The sequence below is a fragment of the Lycorma delicatula genome, chromosome 11 (genome assembly GCF_047948215.1).
Source record: "Lycorma delicatula isolate Av1 chromosome 11, ASM4794821v1, whole genome shotgun sequence".
Lineage (NCBI taxonomy): Eukaryota > Metazoa > Arthropoda > Insecta > Hemiptera > Fulgoridae > Lycorma > Lycorma delicatula.
In genome coordinates this window covers 53688134-53707839 of record NC_134465.1, presented here as the reverse complement: position 1 = coordinate 53707839, position 19706 = coordinate 53688134, and the positions used below count along the sequence as shown (strand labels likewise).

At 28.6% G+C, this 19706-nt stretch overlaps 1 protein-coding gene across 3 annotated transcripts in view; it reads right to left on the bottom strand.

Annotated features, from left to right (window-relative positions):
• Positions 1-19706, bottom strand: part of AP-2alpha (adaptor protein complex 2, subunit alpha) — a 125734-nt gene that overhangs the window by 18203 nt on the left and 87825 nt on the right. For 2 of the 3 annotated variants that reach the window (XM_075378557.1, XM_075378559.1), the window contains exons 18-20: positions 14970-15114; positions 13615-13819; positions 11637-11935 (exon numbers count right to left, since the gene is read on the bottom strand). In XM_075378557.1, the coding sequence (XP_075234672.1) occupies positions 11858-11935; positions 13615-13819; positions 14970-15114 (428 nt within the window). In that variant the 3' untranslated portion in view covers positions 11637-11857. Of the gene's footprint in view, positions 1-11636; positions 11936-13614; positions 13820-14969; positions 15115-19706 lie in introns of those variants that run through there. The other variant, XM_075378558.1, reaches the window with a different exon arrangement.

The following is a 19706-nucleotide window of genomic DNA, read 5'->3' as shown; positions in this document are numbered from 1 at the left end:
ATGACCAGAAATAGGAAAGGAGTGATAGAATCAACTATGCTTACCAATGGTTCATATTTTCTGACATTTAAAAAAAGAACAGAATTAAAAGTTTGATTCAACTTGTTTTTTTATAGATAAAGATTACATTTCACAGCTGGTAAACGTGGCTTATTGATAGAGAACCAGTACGGGTTTCGTCCCGGAAAAGGTACTCCAGACGCCATACTCCATAAGTGTGGTGATGATCAGTGAGATTGAATATGTCCTGGGAATTTTCCTAGACATTTCAGGGGCATTTAACAATTTGTGGTGGCTCTCGACCATTTATCAACTGCAAAAAAGAGAATGCACTGCGAGTGAATTGCAGATAATGAAGTCACTTCAGTGATCAGGATGTGATGCTCTGCAAGGGCAGCCATGAGGTAGGCAAGATGCTTTCAAGGAGTGTCCCCAGGGCAGCATATTGGATCCTTTGTTATGGTGGTGGAGTTCGATTCTCTTCTGCAGCTCAGGTTGCCCAGTGGGTGTCGCATAGTGGCTTATGCTGATGATGGGCTCCTGCTGGTCGAAAGTTGCTCCCAGAGGGAGATTGAGTTCAGAGTCAATCAGACTTGCAGGATACTTGACCTGTGAGGTCATCAACATAAGATGACTTTCAGGCTGGAGAAGACCACTACAATGCTCATCAAAGGCTGTTTGGTAATGAGGTGGCAGGTTTGTGTTTCAATGGCAGGCCAGTGCATAAAATACGTTCAGGCTCAAAAGTACCTCATGGTATTTCTTGATGGGAAGATGCAATTCAAGAAGCAGCTTCAATATGTCGTGGAGAAGGCCTGTAGTGCCTTCTTTGGTAATCGACATGTGAGCAATCCTGATTGGAGTCTTAACCATGAGTATCCTGTATAAGGGCATCTGCAAGGCAATTATGTTACATTTGGTGCCTGTTTGGGCAGATAGGCTAAAGTTTAAAAGCTATCAGGACATTGTTAAGGGCTCAACGCCTTATACATTTAATGGTAGCGGGTGGCTACTGTATGATTTCACAGGAGGTGATCTTGGTGACTGCAGGTGTGAAACTGATTGACTTGATTGCGTCAAGAGCAGCAACAGCATTGTGTCACCAAGAAGTTAGCCGAGTTAACTTCTGACAAAGTTCGGGAAATTGAACAACATGGTAATACTTTATGGCAGGCCAAATGGGATGTGGCAGAGGATGGATGTTATACGGAATGGTCTGTTTCCTGATGTCGTTAGTTTGCAGTGCGCCTCTTGGGTACACCCGAATAAGTATGACACAATATTTTTCTGGGCATAGTACTTTCCAGGACAGGCTGTGGAGGTTCGGCCTGGTGGACTCAGGAATGTGTTTGCAATGTGGACAATTGGATGATGTACAGCATGTTCTGTATGCTTGTTCAAAGTATGAGTTGATAAGCACGAAGACTATCTGTCAGCTCGATATTATCAGGTCGATGCTACATCTCTGGGTCATTGATGAAACCAGGCTGAATGGATAATAGTTGAGAATTTCATACACTATTTGACAAAAGAAAGTATTGCTGAGAGTATTTAGGGTGCTGCTTGGGTTTTCCCATGTTCTTCTTTTGTTTGTTTTGTAATTGCTAACTTTTTGTTGTTGGTTTGTTTTATTTTAACTGTGGGTAAAAACTCACTTCTTTTATCTTCGAGTAGGTAGTGGTTTCAGTTCCTTTCCCTATTTTGTTTACTCAGTCTTGTTTGAGACTAACATAAGATGTTTTTGTTTTTAGTTTTGTTGTTTTTTAGGGATAGTAATACACCGACGGGAATGTCACATGTGACATTTGCATTGGTGGCAATCTGACTGAGGCAAGAACAAGGCTGGGAGATGTCTTTTGTCAAGGTTTCGAAGATGAACTGCATTAAGGCCTATAAGGGCTAAGTACGGAGGGGGTGGCATGACAACCGCAACTGTCACATGGTGGATGTCTTCCCCTACGGGATCAGGATGTAGGTAAAAATGGGTATTATGAGTACTACCACGTATAACTGGTTCTAATTTTTCCTGCAGTTAAAATGAATAAACACAAGATTAATATAGCCAGTTGAAACTGATGAGTCTGATAAACAAAAGAAAAAAAAAATAATTTATAAAAATCTACCATTATTAAATTCAAAAATTTACCAAAACATAAGATTTTAATAATTTTTGAGTAAATTTCAAAACAGTGAAGGTATAATAAAAAATTACTTATGCACAATTTAGTAGAAAATAAGGAAACCAAGCTTTACTTGATAAGCACCTAAATTCAGGTTGAGCTATAAGACTTTTGAGAATAATAAATCAATTCAAAGAGGAATAAACTGAATCAATAAAAAAAATGTTCCAAGGTCTCCCTCAAGATACCGGACATCTATTCTACCTAACTGGAGATCAGCATGTCTTTTTATCCACAACAGGTACAATACATTAAAAATAACAATTTTGTGTTGCTCAACTCAAACCTTATGTTACAAAAAATTAATTTTCGTCCAGAAACTAAAAAGCCTCTTGATAAGCCATCAGCTTCCTTTTAAAAAACTCTTGCTCATCTCAACTTGTATATATCCATGATTTATCTTGAAAAATTAACTATTTCTAATAAAAAAATCAGCTGTAGCACCGCATTATGAAAAAATTTTCTAAGTTAATTATTTTCGTATAGAATAATTAAAAATTAATCCACAACGTTTTAATGAACCTAATAGTAAACAAAAATATCCTCCTTCATCACTGGTAGATTAATTTATCAAATTATAGTGATAATCACGAAAATTATGAAAAAGTAATAACAATATTAATAAAGTAAATTGATCATAAAACTGCTAACATTAATACATAATTAATGCTTTAACACAACATGAAAGAATTAAACACTTTAAATTACTGATTTTATATCCTCTATTCTACAATATGAATCCAGAATTAAGTTTTTTCTTTTACTTTCTTTTTCCTTGTACCTTTAACTTAAAAACACATCTGTACCACTTTGTTTTATATGTTATATATTTCTAGCAATGGGTTTCATCAAATGTCCGTCTGACGTTTAATTTTTCCTTTACATTAAGTATAATATTACTTTTAAGTTCAATGAAAAATCTTTGCGATTTATACTTAAATTCGATTTTTGAATCTGCATTTTTTAAAACATTTTCAAAAATGACGTAACATAACCTGAATTGTCAGACGAGGGTTCTCTAGTGATTCAACAAGAATCCCTTTTTATGTTTGAACATTAGGAAAGATACATTACGAGGATTGCCTGAAAAGTTTTCAGCCTCAATATGAAGATGGTAGCAGTTGTCAACAAAAGTTAGGGAATGTATTTGTGCATGCGTTGAAAGGTACTCATTAAAATTTCAGCCATTTTGGACACTCAGTAGTCAGATATTTTGCATCGATTCATAACTAGATGAAATGTGGATCCACCACTACACCCCTAAGACAAAACAACAGTCAAAACAGTGCAGTGGACTGCAAAGGGTGAACTGCTCTGAAAAAGGCGAAGATGGTTCTAGTGGCTGAGAAGATGATGGCGACTGTTTTTTGGGATAGTAACAAAATTTTGTTTAAAGATTCTTCAAAAAGGTAAAACAATAATGGGACAGTATTACACATCATTACTTGACAAGCTGAAGGCAGAAATTGCAAAAAACTACACATCTGAAGAAAGTGCTTTTCCATCAGAACAATGCGCCTGCTTACACTTCAACGATCACCATGGCTAAAATTCACAAACTGCACTTTGAATTGGTTGACCACTCACTGTATTCACCAGATCTATCACCAAGCAACTTTTTCTTGTTTCCTATCCTTAAAGTTTCGCTAGGAGGAAAGAGATTTTCATCAGACGAGGAGGTTATCGCATATATAAGCACCAATTACTTTGTGGAGAAAGACCAGCTACTATTTGGAAGGGTTAAAGAGGTTACAGCATCGCTGGAAAAGTGTATCAACTTGAAAGGAGACTTGTTGAAAAATAACACTAGATGTGACAGAAAAAATATGTCTTTCTGTGTTAGGCGCAAAACTTTTCAGAAAACCCTCGTAAATTGTTGGCTGTACATATTTAAAAATAAAAATGATAAACCAAAATATCTGATTTTAGACCTAAAAACCACCATTATATTTTGAGACAAATAACACTTAATTTTACAAAAAGGAAAAAATATCCATATATTATAGATCACATTGATTATAGAATTCTGCCAATATCTTTATCTACATTAAGCACAAATTTATCCATTATCATTATTTATGAATTTTCACAAATAATTAAACTATAAACAAACAAACTATTATATTACAAACAGTTGATTTTAATGGCACTTTAATGTCAAAACTGTGAAACTAAGTGCATATTGTGATAATAAACGAAGAACTAAATACAAACCTAAATAAATCTACCACATGACTGATTATGACAGCATAAACCTAGTTCATACTGCATCCTCAAAAAATATTTTATTACAAGCAGTGTAGCCTGTATCTAGTCTGAAACAAGTTAATTAATTGTAGATATCTAAAAGTAGCAACTGCTTCAAGCTAACTAGTACTTTTTTATATAAAGAATCCACTGTTCACAGAACCATGTGGTAACAAAAGAAAATTTTATATATCAATAAAATATTTGGTAATATTTACCAATTGAATACATTTATCTTGATAATTTTTTATAATTGTTTTAGTTTTTTTTTTGATATTAATAGAAAATCAAAACAATATAGTAAATGGAATAGATTAAATATATATATATTTTTAAATATTTCTCAAACAGTAAATAAAACTAAAATGTATCCTCATATATGTACTGACACACACCTACCATGGTTTACTACTTTGAGCAGATTTAACACACATTAAACTTGGTTTACACATTGTAGCGTATGGGAGAACAAATCACAAATTTACAGTTCTATTTCCTTTAAAATACGATTAAAATAGAACTGAATTCTAAAAATTTTGTATATAGACTATATAATGGAAATAAGCAGAAATTACAATTTGCAAATGATTTGAGCCACTTTAATCCATAGGAGAAAACAATAAAATTTTCTTGGCATATAAAGAAATATGAATAGAAAAAATCCAATAACAGAGTTTTAATCTATTTTAGGAACGGTTATGAATATTTAAAAGAGAGAAGTAAATAGGAGATTATCGAATACCGCCATCATGATTACAATAATCTTAATATTAAAGGGCAATCTCATGTAAGAAAAAAGGTCTTATGTTAAGGGTTAATATTTTCTTAAGAACTCTTAAAATAAATACGCTGATACTATTTTATGCCTATAAATAGAGATTAAAAAAAGAATCAATTAACTTATATATTATTAATAATATCGTGAATCATGTCTATGTAACTCTGAATGATACAGTTCATTATAACTGGTTGTCTAAAACCAACACAAATTCAATGGATTCACCCTTTAGCTGGTATAGCATCTCCTAGCATAAGACTGAAAGTAGTGGAAAAAAGAAAAACAGATGACAACCAATAAACACCCTACCTAAAACCTTATGATGTGGCTGTCAATTCTCAGCTTAAATCTATAATTAATTTCATCCACGGAACATAATTTGTGGTGACCCGGCATGAAAAGCTGTGGAAGGAGACATTACCAGATGAAACAGGTTTTGTACCCAAAGAGAAGGAAATTGAAAGGCAAGTTGGGAAGATGTTATGATGTCATCAGTATTAAAAAATTTGACACCAAGGTAAAAGAAATTAGTGAGAAGTGCTTCAATCAGACATGGCAAATAACATCATCCAATTGCTTATTTTATTTATATATAAAGGAATGAAGCAGAGATCACCATACAAGTATTAAACACTGAAGAAAAATGTCTGTTAAAAACAGAAATTAGTTTTAAAAATAATTATATTCTGCTGCTAGGATGCCAATTTTGCTGAACTAATTATCAAAATAATTTAATTATAAACTGATAACTGTTTGTTAATCTATGAATAAATCTTTAAATAGCCCAATCATTTTAAGTGCCCAAAAGATAAGAAACACAAAAAATGTACTAATTCTTAACATTCACTAAAGTGAATAAAATGTAAATATAATAAATAACAAATTACTGTCTTTGTGAGTAAACAAAAAACTCCAAGTAATAAAAGGATAAATATAAATAAAAAATCATTCCTATAACGACTGCTGTTACCTGGAAAAGCAGTGAAGTTGTAATTGTGAAATATTTTATAACCGTTTTATAATATACAGAGAGCAATGTTAATTAAGAATTTTGATCAACAGAATTTCTAATAATCTGAACACAAACTAGAATTCAAAATAAAGTTAAATCAGATCAAAACAAATGTACTTATTACAGTAAGGTAAATTGTTACATTATAAACTTTACATATTAATATACATTTTGGAAAATTTCTGCTAACAAATAACATTATCAGTAAAAATATAAGCATGTCTTTTAAAGGAATTTTTAAGATTTTTTCATATAAAATTCAACATTGCAATCAGCAACTTTAGCAACTATTTGCTTTCGTTTATTTCATTAACCAATTTTTTATTTTTATTTTACTATGTCAACTATACAGATTTACTATCTGGCATATTTAATTTCTTTTAACGATTAGAAGATGAATTTATTTTGTATAGATATTAAATTTATAATATTAAAAATTCTGATAAGCGTAAATTTGCCAAGGTGATACAAATTCTATAGTATTGTACTAGTTATTATTTAATAAAAAAATATCAGCATTATTCTAGTATTATCGCTGAAACAAATAAACAAGGTAGGAACCAATTATTTATTGGTGGTGTAATCCTACTTATATCACATTATACAAGATTTAAAAAAAAATTGTAAAGAGTAAGAATAAAAATGATTTTATAGCAATACAAAGCACAGGAATTACCTTACATGGTAAAATAGGTTTGTTTCATTTTTTATACAGTATTAGAATTAATGTCTTAACAGAAAATCTCATAATTTTTATATTAAAAACATAGTGTGAACAAGCACAGTAAGGAAAACAAAGAAATCTTACAGTAAAAGCTCTATTGTAGAACTGTAATTTAGACTGACAAATCCCTTCTAACAAAAAAATAAATAGTTAATTATAATTTGGGCTAAAAGCCATAAACCTCGACGTATGTAAAAAATATTCTTTCTCAAAACAATTACATCAATTAAAAAAAGAATTGTGATATTGTTCTTTATTTTACCTTAGTTAATTTAAGTAAAATCTGTATTAAAAGAAAATAAATTTCTAAAATTTAAATACTCTACTACTGTTTTCATACTAGTACAATAATTTTACATGAACTTTGCTCTGTATTTATGTGTTAAATGCATTATCTAGTCTTATTTAAAGGATTTTTTTTTTTTTAATTATAATTTTTAATTTGATAAGACAGTTCTATTTTTACGCCAGATTTTAAACTAGCATAAAAATCCTGACAAACAATATAGGCTGTAAATGAAAATATGTCTCCCTATTACTGAATGTTAAATTTAAAGCTTTTAATAAATTTACAAAATGAAACTTGCTAATACAACCTAAAATCTCGGGAGTAACCAGAATTAGTGTTGGAGGACCGAAAAGACAATAACACAGAAATTAGATGTCAATTACTGTAATCTCTAACAACAGAGTATATTTACCTTTATTACTTTCGAATACTCCAAAATATTTTGAATACTTTGAACTTAAGGACCCACTCCATTTTAACGCAAATTACAATTATATGGACCGTGGTCTCATGGTTTACTTATTTATTAATTTAAATTATAGGCCTAAATTACAATTCTGTAAATTTATTTTAGTAATTCTTATAAGTTGGTCGGCACAAAAAAATATATAGATCACACACTGAATTTAATGTCACGGCCTACTAAAAAAAAAAATAACTGGTTTGTATTTAATTTAATAAATAGCACCAGTTTAATATATAGATTCTTTTTTACTAATTATCTTATTATATTGATTATTATTTTATCTTATAAATCTTATTATTTTTATTACATAAAAATAAACAATAAAACAAGTCATAAAAAAATAAATTAATATATAATGGTGGGGTAAATGACCAAAGCATTTAAACAATTATAACAATGATTTTTTAATCATATGAATAAGTTTCATACAATTCTGCTTTATAATGATGATGATAAAGGATAATTTATATCACGACTTATTACTATATACATATATTGACACTATGAATCAAAGTAAAAATTGAAAACTTACAACAAGAAACCAACCACAAGCAACTGAAATGGAGAGAAAGAAAAAGGCAAAGATACATATTTATATATATATATATATATATATATATATATATAAAATAAAAATTATACATATAAATATATTATAATAATAATAATAATAATAATAATTTTAATTGTTATTAATATAATACAAATTTATAAATAAAGTTACATAAAATGGTAAAAAATAAAAGATACAATAAAAAAAAATAAAAACACAAATTAAAAAAAAAAATAGAAATTTATATGAAAGTATAATTATCTAACGCATTTCATATAATTAACTACAGCAATAAAATAATTTTTAATTCTGAAAAATAAATAATTAGTAATGTAATGTAACAATAATGAGAAAACATTACACTCATGAATAAAAAAAGAATAAAATTATAATGTTCTAAATACACTACTATTACATCAGACTATTTTTAAAGTAAATTTATATAGAAGCAAGATAGATCATAAGGATTAATAAGAAAGAGACAACTGGATTTTTTTTTAAAGAACTTGTGCAATATTACTGGCTTGATATCTACATTACATGATCTCAATTGCCCAGATTTTATTCCAAAATAAAAATTATAGACCAACAAAAAAAATTTTATAAGCATTTAAAATAAATAATTATCAATAACTCCACTGACTATATGTAGTGATACATAAGAATTTACTTCCTATTTTTCCTATAACTGATATGATAATTTCATATGGAAGAAAAAGGCTTAAATAATGTAGATCATAACATTTAAACTTTTAACAATCAATTTTATATAAACGTAACAGCTACTGTATAGCTTTACAGCCTACCAGATATACTCGTTTTCATACTTAATCTGTAGTTTAATATTGTCACAGCAGCATAACCACAATAATGTTTAAATTGTCATAAATTATACCAAATCGACTTTAAAATTAACTTCATTTGCTATTGATAAGTTAAATCTAATATCAACAAATGCAGTTCAGTCTATGTTAAGACTATTGTAAGGACACTAGCATTATATAATGCTAGCATCAACGATTACCACATAATAATCCCATCTAGGCCCATTGCAACTGTGCTCTATTTTTACATGTATACATGTAGTAATACTCAGGTATTCTTGTGATGATACATAACTAAAAATTTACTAAGGCATTCATCAGTTTGGATAAGTGCCAAAATTTTATTAATTTAAGAGTTTCAAAATTAACAAAAAAAAAAAAAATACCTGGACTTTCAATTATAATGCAAATTACAGAAAAAGAGAGATTTGGATGACCATTAAAATAAAAAATAAAAATAATTCCTCATCACTGAAAAGTAACTCCACATACTTGAGTAATGAGTGGGTATTCCATTCAATAAAAAATAAAGTAGTATTAGAAAGGTTAAGCAGTTGTATTTTTATTACAGCTACAATGATATCATCATTGTGTTTAAGTTAAGTAGTCATGAGCATACAGATTTGCAGTTTCAAATTCAGAAGTAAAAACACAATTTTAAAGATAAATTTATGCAATGCAGTAGCTAAGAACATGAATATATTTGATCTCATTTTAAAGAATCATGGGCCATCTCTTGATATATCACCAAATTTTTTCCTGTGAAAACTTCTAAAAAAATAATGCTATCAGTTTGTCATAACAGTTCTAAATGTTTTAAGAAATGAGAATCAACATAAAAATTGAAACTGAAAAAAATATAGTTATATAAAAGGTATTTTCATAAATAATATTAAAATAATGGAATCTAGTAATAGTTTTATTATTTATTGATATTTTTTTAGATGCTCAACTTTTGACCACAGTATAATAAAAAACAAAATCATGTCTCATTTCAGGCAAACACAAATTTAATTTTATTGGAAATTTTATCACTCAAGAAATTGATTTCTGTTGATATTATTCTCGGTCAACAATACACAGATTACAGAAAAAAAATGTATAGAACAGCAATAATAATGATTAAACTGTTTTCAATGATAACCAAGCAATAATTCAGTTGAAGATTAATAAACCTTAGAAAAAGTTATAATGTTTATCATATTCATTAAATTTAGTCCATTTTAAATTCAACTTAAATTTTTCTTTGTGTTAAGTCATAAAGTTATTAAAGGCATGCAAAATATAATTTTATTTACAATCGTTTTACACTTGGTAATGTTTTTAAAAAAATATTTAAAAATTACAGAGCCGCTTAAGTGACATATATAACAATAATAATTCTGATATCAAATAGCCTTCTATAGTAAACAATTAGTAACATTATTCTTTGCCTACGGTGGAGGTAAGCATATTGATATGAGAAATATGCTGCATTATCGTTCTTAGAACAGTAAAAAGTGATAAACTAGCAGCATAAATAGAAGGGAACAAAATTTTATCCATTTTGCATATGCTTATATAATAATAATAATAATGATGACATTCCTAATTTTTTTCTCATGCAAGATAAATGACTTTTTACTTTTTAATAAAAATAAATTAAGGAAAAATGTAGGTATGTTTCTCTGTATAATCAAATTAGTGTCAATGCTGTATACATTTTTAATTAAGTAAACCATAAAAAACTCATTAATTTATCAAAATAATCAAAAACTAAAACATAAATAAAAATTTTCAAATTTTTTCTTTAATTAGATTAAAGATAAATAAAAATGATAAAGATTTTCATCTGATGAAAAATTGAATTTTCTGTGGAATTTTGGGCCTGCATTAGCCTAAAATATGTATTTGCCAATTTTAAGTCTTACAACTGCTCCTACTCAAGTAACATATTGCCACACAAAGAATTAATGCACATTCAATAATACTGGAACCATCAGTACTAAACTTCAGAGGAATAAAACCAGCAACAAGCAACATCAAGTGATGTAGAATACAAACCAGTTACTGTGCATTGGCAGGCGTTTCTTTCTCATCAACCTCAAATAAATCAATCATAATAGGACTTGAATAAATGATATTAATAATAGTTAATTACAACAAACAAATAAATAATAACAAAATAATAAATTTGTAATTATGTAACTTAATCAAAAAAATCAATTACATAATAAAGAAGTTTAATTGGAACATAAATACTTATATCATCAATAATAATAATATTATTATTATTATTAATAAATACTACAATAAATAACAACATACAATTATAATGTTATTTTATAATTTTAACTAATATCAGTTCTTTTTTTTTGTATTTCATCATACAGTAATGTATTTTATAAATATACATACTTACATGGTATATAAAATACCTCAAAATTAATGACATAAAGTTCACTTTTATGACCAGATCACTATCTCTTTTAATATATTTCATTTAATAATATATATATATATATATATATATATATATATATATATATATATATATATATATATATATGGTATGGTAATAAATCTTAAAGATAATAACATCATTGTTCAATCATTTTTGTGTTATATATAAATTTTTTCTTTCTGCTACGGTCAGTATAAGAAGCAATAGTCTGGTTGACCATTAATCATCAATGCAATGTAATAAATTAACAATTCAATAATAATTAGAAAAAACAAACAAAAAAGGTGTGTACCTCTCTTAATAAATCCATTCATTATAAATCAGTTTTACAATCTTAAAAATTAAAACTGATCTGAAAGTAACTCGCAGATCTCTTGTGAAACGGTTTCTTTGCTTGACCGCACTGTTAAACGATACATCTATAAAAAAAAGAGAAAAAAACAATTTAATAATTATATCTAAAAAGTAATGTGTGGTAATTTCATAGGCTTACATTCAGACTCCAGGTTCAAATCAAATCTATGCTGGTTTTTTACACATTAAAAGTATCCATTTCATCTTCCCATAGAGCTATGATGAATTAATCATAGTAAAAGAAAATTAACATAAAAAGTGGTAAAGAATGCCTAATGCCATGGGATCTGTGGAATCTTTTTTAAGTACTGTGATTACATTTAACTGGATTTAAATGCCTGTTGTCAATAAAAAATTCTTAAGCGTTTCAAGAGCAGCCAATCCCAGAGTGAAAACAATATGACTGGACTATTTACAACTTGCAGCTTCTGCTTCTACATGCCACACAAAACAAGGAAGAATCAAATCTATTGCTTTTAGGAACCCTTAACTTTCTCTCATGGGGTTCTTACTTCTTGAGAAAAACCATTTTTTTCTGCTCAGTAATGTGCTGCTGCTATCTGGGTAGAAATTAATAAATTTTTACAGAATAATGATTATGATGGGCAACCACTGGCCAGGAGGGGGCTATCAGCTTTCCTCCGAATAGAACTGTTTCATCTCTTGCTATAGTTTCTATGCGAGTAATATGAGGGCTATTAAAAACGTTCTCAGCCTGACAGGAAAATCTGATCTTTCTGAATTTTTTGATTTAGTAACCTTGTAATTCATACACTTTGATCAATGTCATTCCAACTTTTTAATATACTCAGTAAAATATAATTTATCCAATTCTCCAAAATAAGTGGGCAACTCAGCTTTGATCATATGTTTTATTAGGTGAATCTTAGTCCAGCAAGCCAGTTCTTCATGTTGAAGAAGTAATTTCTGGGAGACAAATCCAATGAATGTGGTGCCACATAAAATACTTCAAAGCACAGGTTTTGCAGCAACAAACTGAGATGTGTGTGCAAGCGCATTATCAGTCCAGCAGTGGATGTTTGGCCTAAATAGCATCCTAGATTGGTCCAGCAGTAAAGTGTAATACTCCCCAGTGATGGTCCACTCTTTTTCAGACGGTCTATGAACAACAACCATGAGAATCCTAAAAAAAACCATGCTCATGACTACTCCTGCAGATTAACATTTTCACTTTCTTTGACATAATTTTACCCGATTCCACTAACTGTTTGGCCTCCACATTTAATGTTTAATCTGTACTTCATCTACTGTTGTAAAACATCAAAGAAACTCAGTGAAACTGTGTTTAAATAAGTCTAAACAACCTTGAGAAATGTTCAGTCTAATGTGTTTTTGGTTAACTGCTAATAAATGGAGCATCCAGAGTGGAAAAGTTTTTAATATACAATACCAAAAATATAGTGGTGGATATACTCTATTGAAATGTGTGCAGTCAGCAAGCTCATGGTTCTAAATCAAATTACATCTTTCCAGTTTTATACTAACAAATTTTTTAAAAAAATCTGAAAAACATCATTTCAGAATTTTTTATGGGTAAAAAAAATCACCACATGTACACACACACGCGCGCACAAGTACGAGATTAATATAATGTAGCAGTTTACATTAAAAAGCTTTAAATGTAAGGGTTTCTCCTAATGTGATCACATTAAGTGGCTTCCAACATACTCAAGGAAAGAAAAAAGAAAAAAGTGATTTTAAAAAAATGAATAGATAAACTTACCTGGGCTTGTCTGTTTGGTTCTAATCGAAGTAGACAGCCAATCTGTTGTGTTCGAGTATGGACTATACCAGCACAAACAAAATTTTCTGGATTTGGATCTATACCGTCTAATAACTGCATACCAAACCCGAGCACCTTAGTTCTAGTTGCAGTTGTATCCATAGGTTGAGAAGCTCTAAATATTTTCTGTGATTTTTGTGGATTCCTAAAAATTAAAATTCAATTACAATTTGCCCCATTAATGAACTGAGTAAAATTTTAGACTGAAAGTCATCTCTATTTCAGCGGGCTTGGCATGCTGATGTGCAACCACATATTTGGCTCAGTGAGGAAGGCAATAGTAAAATACATTTTTCACTTTGTTAATATGTTTGAGATCTTGTTGATTTTGGGAATGACTATCCCATTTTTGAAAGTAGCTTTGTCTATTGTGTAATGTTGACTGCAGTCAATACAGTTATGGGACACACAAATAACACACAAATTAAGAAGAAAAAAAAAGATTCTTCTGATATAACTGCATCGATAAGTAATACCCAAATCATAGAAAAACAAACTAAAAACAAATATAGTACTATCAAGAACAGAAAATATCACTGATTAATTTGAGAAAATAAATCTTTAAACACCCTGATAAAAATTCTTAAGTACATTACACGGAAAAAATAATCAGTTCAGAAATAATTACAAAAATCCGATAAAAAAGGCAAGAGGCAGAGAGGGAAAGAATTTTTGTAAATTGTTTTGATAAATTTTAGAATAAATCAGTGCAGAAAATGAAAAATTAATTCCCTAATAAAAATGATAAAGCATTCAAAATAAATAAAATTGAAACAAAACTTCCTTAAAAGATCTGTACAATGTAACATTTTTAAAAAGTCAATTCTTAAATATATAAAATTCTGTGCAAAAAAAAAACAAAATGCTGAAACTAAAATTTTACCACTGCACAATATACACTAGACATCATTGGTAATACAATAAATAAGAACCCAAAAATATTAATGACCCAACAATTCTAATCAGAAGAGATATGCAAGTTATACAATTAATAAAATAAATAAAGAACGGTATAATGATTGCATATATCTATGTGAATCATGAAGTACAAATGTATTTGTCATATTCATAAACAATTTTCCATAGATATTCTTTTATGTATATATAACATCTTTTATCAACACCTAACTTAAATCTTTTCTTTTTCACTTACCTTCATAATATACAAAATACTGAATTGCTTAGAGAAAAAAACTATAAGTTTTTTTCCTCATCTATTATTATATATAAAATAATATTATTAATACCAAAATCATAGTAAAATAATAAATAATATATTTTTTAAAATAACTTACCCTCCAAGATTCTTCCATCTAGCAAAAAATGACTCTCCATTCATTTCAGTCGGTTCAAAAAACTTATTAATAGTTAATGGAAGTTTCATAGTTAACTTTTGTGGAACATTATTATAAATAAAAGTTACCAACATACTTGGTGAGTCTATAAAAAAAAAGAATAAAAATAAAAACAGAATTAAATAAAATCACAAATAAGTTGTTCACATGATGAAATATGACTGCATAATATATTAAATCAAAAGAAAAAGACTGAGGAATTGTTTATTGATTTAAAAAAAATAAAAGTCGACAATGAATTGCATTATATTCCGAACTATCCTGGTCAAGTTAATTCAATTCACTTTTTTAGCGTGAAAGAAGCTAAAAAAATATTAAAAAAAACAATTTTTTTTCATTTTGGCAGCTCCCAAACTCAAGCGTAGGCATTTGGGGTAAAATTAATTTTTTAAGAAAATAATCTCCAAGTGGTGATAGGAAATTAAAAAAAAAAAACATTTTTAATATTATTTAAAGCTTCAATAATACAGCTATAATTCTAAATAAACAGTTGTAATTTTCTAGGAAGGGGTGAAAATGTTTGGTTAATTTTTTTTCCAAAAAATACTAAAGAGTAAGGGCAGTCAGGAAAACCAGATTCTTACATTTTAAATGCAATGGATAGCTTGTGAGATGGATTTAAACTTTACAAAGGATTTTTCATTACCACAGAGATTATTGGAGTGAGATAGGAAAATATCTTTTATAGTGGTTTAAAGGCCTAGTGATGTAGAAAATATAGATCAAAAAATCTTCCATTAACTTCTTTTCTGAAGCAATATATAGTTAAACAAATGTAATATATTTATATTTAATATAGTCATATTTTGGAGAGAGGTGAATATTAAATAAATTATTTTGGTGATTTGTGATCTTAATAAAAAAAGATTTCTACTTTAAGAAAAGGTTTTTGCTTAAGTCCCCCAGCAACGATTTTTTATTTTATTTTGGCCAAAACACCCACCTCTTTATTCAATTTTTTGCAAAAATTGAATAAATTCCTTCAGGGTACTACCCTGAAGGTAGTACCTATCAATGAAGTTTGAAAAAAATCGGTCACATACGGGCCGATAAATGTATATGCATATGCACAAACATCCGTCAGACAATAATACATTATTTGGACTTAAATATATTATTTTAAGCATCGCAATTAAAAAAAAAATTTGTAGATTATTTACAATTTAATTAAATCTATTTTTTTGACGTATCCTTAAAGAAAAAATCTAGCACAGTTGAATAAGGAGATCTTGCTGGCTACAAGATAGGACAAATAATACGATCACTAAAGAATTTGTTAACGAAATCAGAAATTAAATGTATGTAACCAACAGTATCGATCTCCCTCTTTCAAGAGTGTAATGAATTGCAATAAAATATTCTGATATTGTTCTCCAATAATGGTGTACTTGAAGAAAAGAGGGAATTTTTTTTTTCTGGACGTACAATTATTTTTCATGATATGCGTGGGAATTTTCAGCACTCTAAATCCTACTGTTATGGCTGTTTACGCGTAGCCGTCCAGATGAAACCACGCCTTGTCAGTGAAAAAATTTGAAACCATAACATGAGTACCCTCACATATGAATCGATGAAACCAATGACAATATCCTAGCCATTTTTCTTTGTCTGGATCAAGAAGTTGATGAACTGTTTGTATTCGATATGGTCATAAGTTTAATTTTTTGTCATCTAATGAATGGTTGATTTTGGTAAATTCATTTCAACTGATAAGCGTCTAATTGGTTTTTTTTTTTGTGAAGCAGTTAATCGGTCTTTGATTTCAGCAAATGTATCTCCAGTCAACATTGTCATCGACCATTTGTGTTCCTAGTTATTAACAGAACCTCACTCTCTAAATTTAACCACCAACCTCAAAACTGATGTCTTGTTAGGTGCTGGTTTATCACGGTAGTTATAACAAAAGAATTTTTGCAATGCAACCACTGATCGCATGCTAAAGTAAAGCTCAAGAATAAAAACGCATTTGTCTTGTGAAAACAATCTCTAACAATGCACTGAGCATTATGATCGCTATGTTATGGCTATCAGTAGCAGTCAACTGAATCAATGTGATGTTAACTTGTTGGACAAGTCAATTCGGGTGAAATGTAGGAAGTTGGGTAGTCAATTCAAATATAGAAGGCTGATTGGTGGGTTGCATTTTAAATGGGACACCCTGTACTTTCCTGTTATAGCTATAGCATTATATATTGCTATAACCATGAAAGTAAAAATTTATTTTAATAATTTCAGGTGGTGTTGACTGCAATGGTTGGTCAATAATATATACAAACTACACTTAAATTGTTTAACTTTGGTAAGCTTCAGGAACTGGCATGACTTTCACATCCTTCACTTTTAAAGATGTTATCCTCTGAACATTTGAGGAGTAATAAAACCATCTGATTACACATCGTGGTTCATTGTCCTATCCATCAATTTTATTTTACTATTTAAAGCCATTTTAAACTGCACACACATTAATTATCCAATTAACACAAAAAGATATTTATTTACTAGGCTAATCCAAATTTAAACTATGATTGGCCATAGAAAAGAAATTGATTACCATAACAACATGTTCATGCACAATAGCTGCCAGCAATCTATAATCTTGTTAAATACCCATTTGCCATACATTCTGTTTCAAGCTGGTGAAACAACAATCGATGAAACACAGAAACTGTTATACTATCATACATCTCCTGTAACATGCGCAGGGAAATTTTTTCTCTGTAAATGAAAACACAGCACTACTGAGATTCATCAACTGTGTCACTTGTATGATAATAATAAAAAATATTCCCAAGTTAAATGAACACACATATTTGTTCACCTAACAAGCAAAGAAATTCATGCAGACATTATCAAAATGAAAAATTAAGGTTACAATGTTTTGGGATTGCAAGGGGATTTTCTTGGAACCTGGGACAACCATAATTGTATCAAAACATCATACGGAACACTTAAGACTTTTGAGGTCATCCAAAACAAACCACATACTAGTTCTCAATGACAACTTGAGCCCCAACTGTAGAAGTAGTACTAGGCTTCACTTGAGCAGTTCAGGTGGAGGTTTTAATCATATTTCTTTAGCACAAAATCATTACTATTTCTTCACCAAGATGAGAGTTTGGCTAGCTAATGCATTGAAATCTATGGAGCTAATAGATGGAGTTAATTACTATGTGGGTAACAAAGTGGCGAAGTTATTTTATAAGGAGTTTACAAAGCTTGGTGTTGCAGCACAATAATAATGTAGGTTATTTTTATAATAGTTTCCACTTACCAACAATCTTTAATAATAATGTTCAAGCGCTTTTGGGTTATTAATCCATTCTCAGGAACAATGGTGTGTTATACATTATAATTATTTACTTCACATATAATTAATTATACTAAACTGAATTTTATAAAAATATAAATATAACAATTGATCATCAGAAGGTAAAATAAAGTTAATGTTGTTCGTTCTGTCAGTATGAAGGTCTCAATTGTTGTTTATTAGTATGAAGCAGTATTACCAACCTAAGAATCAAAATTATTATTTAATATTTCTGAAATTATTATTTAATTATCTGAATAATACCAAATTTTCAAATTTTGTTTGTTCATTTATCAAACTTTTATTATTTAAGTATACATAATATTTTTCTATAATATGATATCACTTCCAATAGAGAACACATCAATAGAGTCACATTAAAAAATGAAAATATATTTTCAGGGATGAATACATTAAACGAGAATTTAAATTAACTAATAAAAAAGCTCCTATATTAAAAGTACTATCTAAAATACATAAACCTGATACACCTATGAGACCTTTAATAAATTGTATTAATTTACCTACATACACATTAAGCAAATTTCTACATACCTTAAAAACATATATTAAAATTGACAATAAATATAATCTAAAAAATGGATACGAATTTTTAGACATAATCAATAATATAAATATAAATAACACAACCAACCTAACAACATTAGACATAAAAGACATGTTTACTAATATTAATACTAATGAAATCATTAATATAATTTATATTTTAATTTAATTAAAAATAGCCAATAACATTACACACAAATTAATAAATCTATTAAAATTATGTATTAAATACTATTATTTAGAATTTAATAAGTGTTACCAGCAAGAGAAAGGTCTCATTAAGGGATCACCACTTTCAGCTATTTCACCTAACATTTTCATGAATGAATTAGAGAATAATCTATATAATATATTTAATAAAAATAAAATTTCAATATATAAAAAATATGTGGATGACATAATGATCATATATGATCAACAATTTAAAGATGAATAAAATAAAATAATTGAAGAAATGAACTCCTTAAATAATGACATTAAATTCACCTTAGATCGAGAAAATAATTGCATAATTTTTTTGGATATAAAAATTATAACAATAAAGTTGATATCAAAATATCTAGGAAACCCATTAAATAGGACACCATAATCCATTATTATAATTCATTTCATCCTTGGAATCAAAAAATCTCAATGTTTAAATCATTATCAAGGGTATGAAATATTTAAAACGTAACAATATAAAATTAAACATTGAATTAAGTAATATCACACATATAGCTATAACTAATGGATACAACAAAAACCTAATAAATAAATTATATACTAAAACAAAAAAAATTATATAAAGCTATTAAATAATA